This window comes from Neoarius graeffei, chromosome 10, assembly GCF_027579695.1.
Source record: "Neoarius graeffei isolate fNeoGra1 chromosome 10, fNeoGra1.pri, whole genome shotgun sequence".
In the NCBI taxonomy this organism is placed as follows: Eukaryota; Metazoa; Chordata; class Actinopteri; order Siluriformes; family Ariidae; genus Neoarius; species Neoarius graeffei.
In genome coordinates, this window is record NC_083578.1 from 77,271,484 (window position 1) to 77,281,408 (window position 9,925).

The 9,925-nt window shown below is 43.0% G+C and overlaps 1 protein-coding gene across 4 annotated transcripts in view; it reads right to left on the minus strand.

The window, feature by feature from the left end:
* The window catches only part of dab2ipa (DAB2 interacting protein a), a 256,395-nt gene that overhangs the window by 136,082 nt on the left and 110,388 nt on the right, over positions 1-9,925 (minus strand). For 3 of the 4 annotated variants that reach the window (XM_060932344.1, XM_060932343.1, XM_060932345.1), the window contains exon 3: positions 1,520-1,638. The exons of the other annotated variant lie outside the window; for it this stretch is intronic. In XM_060932344.1, the coding sequence (XP_060788327.1) occupies positions 1,520-1,638 (119 nt within the window). The remainder of the gene's footprint in view (positions 1-1,519; positions 1,639-9,925) is intronic. 4 annotated transcript variants of the gene reach the window in all.

Sequence of the window (9,925 nt, forward strand, 5' to 3'; positions counted from 1 at the left end):
GGTGTTTGTTTCTACCCACAGAACTGTCGCTCACTCACTCAGTGGTTTTTGTTTTCCGCACCATGCTGTATAAACTCTCGAGACTGTTGTGTGTGAAAACCCCAGGAGTTCAGCAGTTTCTGAAACACTCAAACCAGTCCATCTGGCTCAAACCAAGACCCATGCCACAGTGAAAGAAAGTCACACTTGGAGATCACAATTTTTCCCGTTCTGATGTTTGAAGAAGTGAACATTAACTGAAGCTCTTGATTTGTATCTGCATGATTTCATGCACTGTTCTGCTGTCAAGGGATCGGCTGATTAGATAACGGCGTAAAACCACAGGTTTATGGAGGTTGAAAATAACGTACAGTAATTCCGAGTTCCCACTTCCCAGGCAAACCAAATGCATCATCACTGCACATTTCTGCAATTTATATAATCGTTTTGTTTTAGCGCACTCAAGTAGCGACCTAGCTGGCTACGTTAATGTTACAGTTAGGTTCCCAGGCAACAAAAACATCCGACTGGGCAGCTTTTACTTGTCTGTTGGGTTTGAGAATTCATTTACCATTTGTCCACCCTGTTTTGTGACAACAGTAATTACGTAATGTGACAGCCTGAGCTTCGTAGAAGCCTTCAAACATTTTCCCAAACATCACGATATCCTTTGTTACTTGGATAGCATTGTTTCTGAACAGAACTCCGAAGCCGTACTCTGGTCGTAACCGGAATGAATTTATGCTTGCTGAAAAGCAGGACATGACTACAACATCCGAAATCTCCAGGTACAATAGATCGTCTTATCGACTCCACCACATGCTACGATGAGAAATCCTGCGTGTGACAACTCTCCTCCAAAGCTCTCGGGTCCAGTTGAGAAGGGATAGACATATTTCATAGGCTTTCTCACACAAATTAGACTGCAGCTGGACCATTCATCCTCAGAGTGATCCAATTCCCTTCTCTCTCTCTCTGTCTCACTCACTCACACGTAGAACTCAATTCATCTGCGAGAGATGACGCAAAGGCTTTATTACTGTAATAAGTTCTTCTAAAGAGTGCTAACAGCAGTAATAAATATGTTCGAGGTTTTGGGCCTAATGTAGAGGATTATATCGTGACAGCGCAGGAAAAATGAAAAAGAAATAAAAGATGTGTATCGTCATAACAAGCGGAGGCAACTTTTTAAAGAACGTGAATGACTGAACGTCAGCTTTTTATTACGAACGTTCTGAAAAAAGAGGAATAGAAGTCCTCCAAAGGCAGCTCGATCGTGTTCATTTTTGATGTTCTGTGCTTTTCCAGGTGTCAGAATTTCTGAATAATTTTGAGGGGTAAAAAAAAATATATATATCCACATTAAAGTTCTGAGAGACAAAGAAATGCATGAACATCTGGTGATGCTTAATTGCTTCATCCAAACAAACAAAATGCTGACTTCCTTATGCAGATATTAAATACAGCGCAGCTTTGAATGAATGAATGCACACACAGCAGGATTTGTGTGCGTCTCCGTGTGCGTTTTTTTTTTTTTTACCTGTCATTGTCGGCGTTCTTGAAGGCCGGGAGGATGTTCCTGAAGCTGCTGTTGCGGTCAAGCTTGGGTTGGCTCTTGGTGCGTTTGATGGAGCCTTTCAACCTTCGGCTCAGGAAGCCCTGGACAGGAAGCAGCAGAGACACGCAAACACTCAGCTCATGTGTTCTTTAACGAAAAGAAGAAAAAAAAACCCTATAATACACCGGCAACCAATCTAGCACATCTGTAAATAACACTTTTTTTCCCTCTTTTTCTATCTTTCAGAACCTTTCCTCTCATCCGTGGCGTCTGGCGGAGAGGTGGGTTGCCGTGCAGACTGAGCTACACGCGCGCGCACACACGCACACCAAACACACTCACATCTGCTCATGCTGCTGATGTGAGACGCCCCTCAAAGTCGGTGTTACCATGGAAACTGTGGGTTGGCATGGAAGGACAGAGATGTGCAGGGGAGAAGAAAAAAAAATACCGGTGCACTGGTTGGCAAAAAGAGAACTGAAGTGCAGATGCGCAAATCCAGAACAGATTAAATACAGATGAATAAATAAAAGATGATTAATATAAGCATGAAAAGTATTTCGATATGAATTTAAAGGAGACGACGCAGACAGAAATGGAGCACAGGTCTGCACATTTCATTAAGGACACAGGACCAGAGACACAGTTACTGACAGGGATAATTACTGTGTGTGTGTGTGTGTGGGTGGGTGTGTGTGGGATCAGAGAGAATGAAAAGATGATTGGCTTTAACAAACCCTCTAAGTGAGTGTTGTTGTAGAATCACTGCTTTGTGGGCAAACAGAGAAAAACAAAGACGTTGCGAAGGGGAAAAAAAATAAAAGGCTGTGATTCTACCATTGCCAGTGATCAGTATCCAAGAAACCCACATGACCGGGAATGTGATATTGCCTTTATAGAACAGCTTTATAAACAATAAATTCATATTACGTGACATTTCTGACACAGACAAAGTAATTTGTTTATTTTTGCTCTGGTGAAAATAGTTTGCAAAAAAGCCACATTCGTTGACAGACTGTCGGATCGCCAGCTAACTACTAGCTACCTCAATTTCATTAAAGCTACTTCCGGCAAAATTGGTGCCCCTTCTTCCTTTCCATCTTCATCTGAAGAGTTTTCATATTCAAAGTCAGAAGTTATATTCATAAAAATGGATTGTTTGTAATATCCACTGCTAATGTCTCTAATTCGAAAATGGTAGTCATGGTTTCAGCTAGTCCTGGTCATGGAACACTGGACCAGCTCTTTACCCTTGCAAGGGTACTGGAGGGTGCTTGGGAGTTTGCCCAACCAGTCTACGTGTTTTGTGGACCTGGAGAAGGCTTACAACCGTGTCCCTCGTGGTGCCCTGTGGGGGGTGCTTCAGGAGTATGGGGTTCCATTCGGACCCTGGATGACAGGAGCAGGAGTTTGGTTCGCATTGCTGGCAGTAAGTCGGACTCATTCCCGGTGCATGTGGGACTCCGCCAGGGCTGCCCTTTGTCACCGGTTCTGTTCATAACTTTTATGGACAGAATTTCTAGGCGCAGCCAAGGGGCGGAGGGTGTCCGGATTGGTGGCATCAGGATCACATGTCTGCTTTTTGTGGATGACGTGGTCCTGTTGGCTTCATCAATCTGTGACTTACAGTATGCGGTGGGATGGTTTGCAGCCGAGTGCAAAGCGGCTGGGATGAGGATCAGCACCTCCAAGTCTGTGGCCATGGCACTCAGCTGGAAACGGGTGGAGTGCCTACTTCAGGTTGGGGGGGGAGGGTTGCTACCTAAAGTGGAGAAGTTTAAGTATCTTGGGGTTTTGTTCACGAGTGAGGGTAAGGGGGAGCGGGAGTTGAACAGATGGATCGGGGCAGCATCAGCAGTGATGCGGACGCTAAACTGGTCTGATGTGGTAAAGCGAGAGCTGAGCCAAAAGGCAAAGCTCTCAATTTACTGGTCCATCTACGTTCCCACCTTCACCTATGGTCATGAACTGTGGGTAGTGACCGAAAGAATGAGATCGTGAATACAAGCGGTAGAAATGAGTTTTCTTTGCAGGGTGGCTGGGCTCTCCCTTAGAGACAGGGTGAGAAGCTTGGTCATTTGGGAGAGACTCAGAGTAGAACCGGTGCTCCTCCACATCGAAAGGAGTCAGTTGAGGTGGTTCGGGCACCTTGTTAGGATGCTCCCTGGATGTCTCCCAAGGGATGCCCCACCGGGAGGAGACCCTGGGGCAGACCCAGGACATGCTGGAGAGATTACATTTCTCGGCTGGCCTGGGAACGCCTTGGTATTCCCCCAGAAGAGCTGGTGGAGGTGGCCGGGGAGAGGGAAGTCTGGGCTGCTCTGCTTAGGCTGCTACCCCCGCAACCCGGATCCAGCTAAGCTGTAGAAAATGGATGGATGGATTGATTTCAGCTAGAACTGGACTTTTACATGGAGAAACACAATCAGAAGTCACAGTGAGGTTATACTAAATATTAGCACTCTTGGATCGCCGCTCCTCATCCAATCAAATTAGTGGACTGTTGTATAATAAATCCTAATATTATACGGAAACGAGTGCTTTACTGGGAAATACACCATTCGCATTTTTCATACAAGCTCCATCTGGGACATGGAGAATCAAAACCGTGGCAAATCTCTATATGTCACTCACGAGGAAATCGATGAATTGTTTTGATAAATTTGGGGACTTTTTGTTTGTGAATGTGTCTATATAATAAAAAAAAAAATCACAGGTTGGCTTGAAGATATGAAGTTTATCTTCTCGTGTTAAAAACTTGTACTTTTCATATGAAAAACAGCGCGGATCTGAGTGACATATTTCAATAATATTGGCTGGCGTTAAGTGGTCTATCAGATATATTCCATTCAGTGAGCATGGTATTGTACGAGTCAAAGACAAGTACATTTGATGGAATATCGTGCTCGCTGAATGGAATATATCTGATAGACCATGAAAAAAGCCAGCGAATATTATTATTATTATTATTAATACACATTCCTTTCATGTGTTCAACGCATCTTTTTCTTTCAAAATTCTCTCAAAAGCTTCCGTATTTAACAAAGCATACCTGGTGGCCATGTTTGTTTACAAATTGTCCCAATCACTCACTAGTGTGGAAGTTTTACGTCTTTGACGTGTGATATGTTGTCTTGACAACCGTGCAATATCGTAAACCATATTCAACGCTCATTCTCCATTGGGTAGAGTGACGTAATACACATAGCATAAGCGATATGCTAACAATATTGCATGCTCTCAAACCAAATGAATGAAACCCACTAGAAGGGAATAGAACACATGTTTTTATTCCATCGAAAAAGTGTCCTGTATGTATAATAATTCCCGATATTTCACTCCGACGACGTCACTCCCAGTGTTTTCCTGCTGACTAGACGTGCGTTGTCAAAATGGTGAACCGGTTCAAAATTAAAATGGTTTTGATTAACTTGTGGGTTGTTTTTTTTTTGGTGGATGTGTCCATATAATATAAAGAACATTACACAATGGTGCAAAGATATGAAATTTAGCTTCTCGTATTGAAAATAGTTTCACTCGTTTGCTTCAGTCACTCGTGAATATGTTCAGCACTCGAAGATAAAGTTCATATCTTCACGTGACTGTGTAATATCCTCTATTTATTGACTAACAGATCAAATGCCATATTTGTCTCTCACACACACTTCAATTTAGGTTTGGGGGGTTTTTTGGAGGCAAAACTAGCCGTGTGTCACGACATAAATATTTTACCACTTTGCTGTGAATAATCTACAAACAACTGTGTCAAACAAATAAAATGAAAAATTGTTAATTTAATTTTTTTTTTTAACCTCTGCCTACTATGTTGGAAAAGGTTATGTTTTCACCTCTGTTTATTTGTTTCTTTCCAACGTAACTCAAAAAGTATTGAAGGGATTCTGATGAAATTTCGAGGAAAGGTGGGCCATGGGCCAAGGAACATCTGATTAGATTTTGATGCAAATCTGGATATGTGGCTATAAATAAATAGTTGCCTATTTAACCATTTTATTCCTGTTTGAGTTGAACATTTATTAAAGGCTTCCGGTTTTGATTTTTGAAAACATTTTAAAAAAAAAATTTAAAAACGCTCATCATACTTTCCATATTTTATAATTGGTTAAGAGAAGATATTTCCAGGAAAAACAGAAAATAATTCACACTTAAGAAAAAAACGTAGTTGCTACGTTGTTAGAGATAAAAAAGGGTTCTTTAGAGTTCTACACCTTATGGACAACCGAAAATCCATTAAGGGTTGAACTTGAAATCATACTCATTTATTAAGGTATGATATAATAGAAACAATTTTCATATTTATTGATCAATTTGTTTGTGTTTATTAAGTTTTGAATTGAACCATATAATTTTTAGTAATGGCATAAAGATGAAGAGCTAAAACAATCTGAATATTCTTAAGTATGAAATAAGTTTATGTATAAAATCTGTGTATTCATCTGAGTTAAAACAAAAAAATGTTAAGGAAATAAGGAATAACTAAAGAGCACGTGCTGTTTTTGATGTTTTAATTAATATTTTTATTTCTCCTATTTTTCTGGATATTTTTTTTCCGTTTTATTCTTTTTTTGACACATTTCTGGAAAGATTTGTACTTGGTCATGTTTTATCTTCAATTTATTTCCACCATTTTGTTGCACCTTAAACTCAAATGCTATTTAAAATCAGCCGCCCACCCAGATATAACATCATATCATACATACCATGAGGTCTCAAAGTCTGATGACAGCTTCTGAACATTAAGCTCCAGGAGGTTTGTGAATATGAACTCAACCACCTGAAATTTTGTCAGAAATGTCAAACCCTCTATTTCTAACCTTATTTCCAAACGTTGCCACTTTGAGGCTGCATGTTATTACGCTGTCAGGAACAATGATATGAAGAGGCACAGAGGCAAAGCTCAGAGCTGCGTGTGAAACTTTGCTGTGGTGTAACCTCTCCTCAGAGTGGTATGAATACCATGACATTTGCTGCGTAACCTCCAGGTAGAAATATTAATCATGCAGACAGTTGGATGTTTGATGAGTCATTTCTGTAATGAATATCCTCGAGTGGTGGGTTCGAAGTTGCTACACAACAGTGCTGGTCAGATCAATGCAACGTCTGATATCTCTTTCTTAACCTACTGCTAAAATCAATACATGAAAATAAAGAAAAACTGGTCATTGGTCGGAGAGCAGACACTCTACCACACTGCTGTGAAGATTCCCAAAGCAATTGCAGAAATAGTCAGTAAATTCATTAAAATGTTCAGAGCGTGCGAGGTTGAGAAAAAGAAAATAAAAATACTCATGCCGCCACCCGGTGCCCGTTAAAAGCTGTGCCGCCAGCTCACTATGTACTTTCACCTCAGCTGTGTCTCTTTGCCAATTTCCTCTCATGCTTACCATACCTGCTGAGTCTGCCTCTCCTTTCCTCTCTCTGTAATCTTCACATCAGTCTTAAACGAGATGAATGCCCTGTCCCAAATGGTACACTTGAAGTCTTCAGGTTCAAAAGAGTGCACAGCAGCTCCCTCTATATACCTTCACTGCTTTAACATGCACTCAGAAGTACTTTTTGGAGCAAAACCTAATTTATTTATTTATTACACATATACAGTATCCATCCATCCATCTATCTATCTTGTCCACATTCACTGGATATGAGCAATCGCGCACTCTGATTGGCTACTCTACTACTAGGATATCAGCTCATGTACCGTGAGTAGAGAAAAACAAAATGGTGGAGCATGTTGCTGAACCAACAGAGGACGAAATAAAAACTCTTTGAAAACAATCCCCCCCCAACAAAAGCAACAAAATATGGAATAAAAGTATTTGATAGTAAGAACGTCTCTTTTTATTTTTACAAGAATTATTATTAGAGCATTTTTCACAAATTGCTACTGCCATTTCGCCGGTTTGTTTACATTCTAAGCAGAAATGATTTTGTCGGACGTTTTGTGTCAAGTTTTTATTTATCGAATTTGCAAAAAATAAAAATGCCCTGTTTCTCAAAATCCAGTGAATGTGGATAGAATAAAACAGTTATTCCACTTAATCTCATCATACATGGCTTACAGCCAAATCAGTGCTACATGCCTCATCGGGTATCAGCTCATGTACGACTCGATTTCGTGGAATAACTGATATATATACACACACACACACACACACACACACAAAAAAAAAAAAAAATCTCCTTCTCACCCCCGGCGGGGGGGTGGTATCCATGTCATCCTCAAGCTCGGGTCCTCTACCAGAGGCCTGGGAGTTTGAGGGTTCTGCGCAGTATCTTCGATGTTCCTAGGACTGCGCTCTTCTGGACTGAGGCTTCAGATGTTGTTCCTGGGATTTGCTGGAGCCACTCTCCCAGTTTGGGGGTTACTGCCCCAAGTGCCCCCACTACCACGGGGACCACGCAACCCTTGACCTTCCACATCCGTTCCAGCTGCTCTTTCAACCCTTGATACTTCTCAAGTTTCTCATGTTCCTTCTTCCTGATGTTGGCGTCAGCTGGGATCGCCACATCTATCACCACCACCCTCTTCTGCTCTTTGTCCACCACCACTATGTCCGGTTGGTTAGCCAGGATCTGTTTGTCAGTCTGGAAGCTGAAGTCCCACAGAATCTTGGCCCTGTTGTTCTCAGCCACCTTCTGTGGTATGGCCCATTGGGACTTGGGTATTTCTATTCCATACTGGTTGCAGATGTTCCTGTATACTATCCCAGCCACTTGGTTGTGCCTCTCCATGTACGCTGATCCAGCTAGCATCTTACACCCTGCTACTATGTGCTGGACTGTTTCAGGGGCTTCTTTGCACAGTCTGCATCTTGGGTCTGATCTACTCTGGTAGATCCTGGCCTCTATGGCTCTTGTGCTTATGGCCTGTTCTTGTGCTGCCATGATTAGTGCCTCTGTGCTGTCTGTCAGTCCTGCATTATCCAGCCACTGGTAGGATTTCTTGATATCAGCCACTTCCTCTATCTGACGGTGGTACATGCCATGTAGGGGTTTGTCTCTCCAGGTTGTCTGTTCCTCCTCCTCCTCTGCACTCTCATCAGGGTTCTGCTGCCTGAGACATTCACTTAGCAGTTCATCCTTTGGGGCCATCTTTCTGATGTATTCTCGGATTTTCGATGTTTCATCCTGGACCGTGGTCTTGACGCTCACTAGCCCTCGGCCTCCCTCTTTCCGCTTAGTGTATAGTCTCAGGGTGCTGGACTTGGGGTGGAACCCTCCATGCATGGTGAGGAGCTTTCTAGTCTTGATATCTGTGGCTTCTATCTCCTCCTTTGGCCAGTTTATGATACCAGCGGGGTATCTGATGACTGGTAGTGCGTACATGTTGATGGCTCGGACCTTGTTTTTACCATTCAGCTGACTTTTCAGGACCTGCCTTACTCTCTGGAGGTATTTGGCTGTGGTTGACTTCCTTGTGGCCTCTTCATGGTTTCCATTAGCCTGTGGGATGCCAAGGTACTTGTAGCTGTCTTGGATATCACCTATGTTGCCCTCTGGTAGGTCAATCCCTTCAGTCCGGATCATCTTGCCTCTCTTTGAGACCATCCGGCCACACTTGTCCAATCCGAATGACATCCCTATGTCATCGCTGTAGATCCGGGTGGTGTGGATCAGCGAGTCTATTTCTCGCTCGTTCCTGGCATACAGCCTGATGTCATCCATGTAGAGCAGGTGGCTGATTGTTGCCCCACTACGGAATCGGTACCCGTAGCCGCTCTTCGTGATGATCTGACTGAGGGGGTTCAGGCCTATGCAGAACAGCAGTGGTGATCCTAGGGCAATGGGTTTTGAGTTGGCCTCTAGGGTTGTCTTCCACATTTCCATTGAGTTCTGTATGAAGGTCCTTAGGTTCCTGTTGATCTTATACAGTTCCAGACATTCCAGTATCCATGTGTGTGGCATTGAGTCGTAGGCTTTCTTGTAGTCAATCCAGGCAGTGCACAGGTTGGTCTGTCTCTTCTTACAGTCTCGGGCGACTGTTCTATCAACCAGTAGCTGGTGCTTGGCTCCTCTGGTGTTACTGCCAATTCCTTTCTGTGCCTCGCTCATGTATTGAGCCACATGCTTACTCATTTTTGCCGCAATGATGCCTTCCATGTTGTGCAGAGACAGGTAATTGGCCAGTAGTTGGATGGGATGGGTCCCTTCTGGGGGTCCTTCATGATTAGGACTGTCCTGCCTTGGGTTAGCCATTCTGGGTGGGTTCCATCCCTCAGCAGCTGGTTCATCTGTGCTGCTAGGCGTTCATGGAGTGCAGTTAGCTTCTTCAGCCAGTACGTATGGATCATATCGGGGCCTGGTGCTGTCCAGCTCTTCATCTTTGACACTCTTTCTTGGACGTCTGCCATTGAGATGGTTACTGGTTCT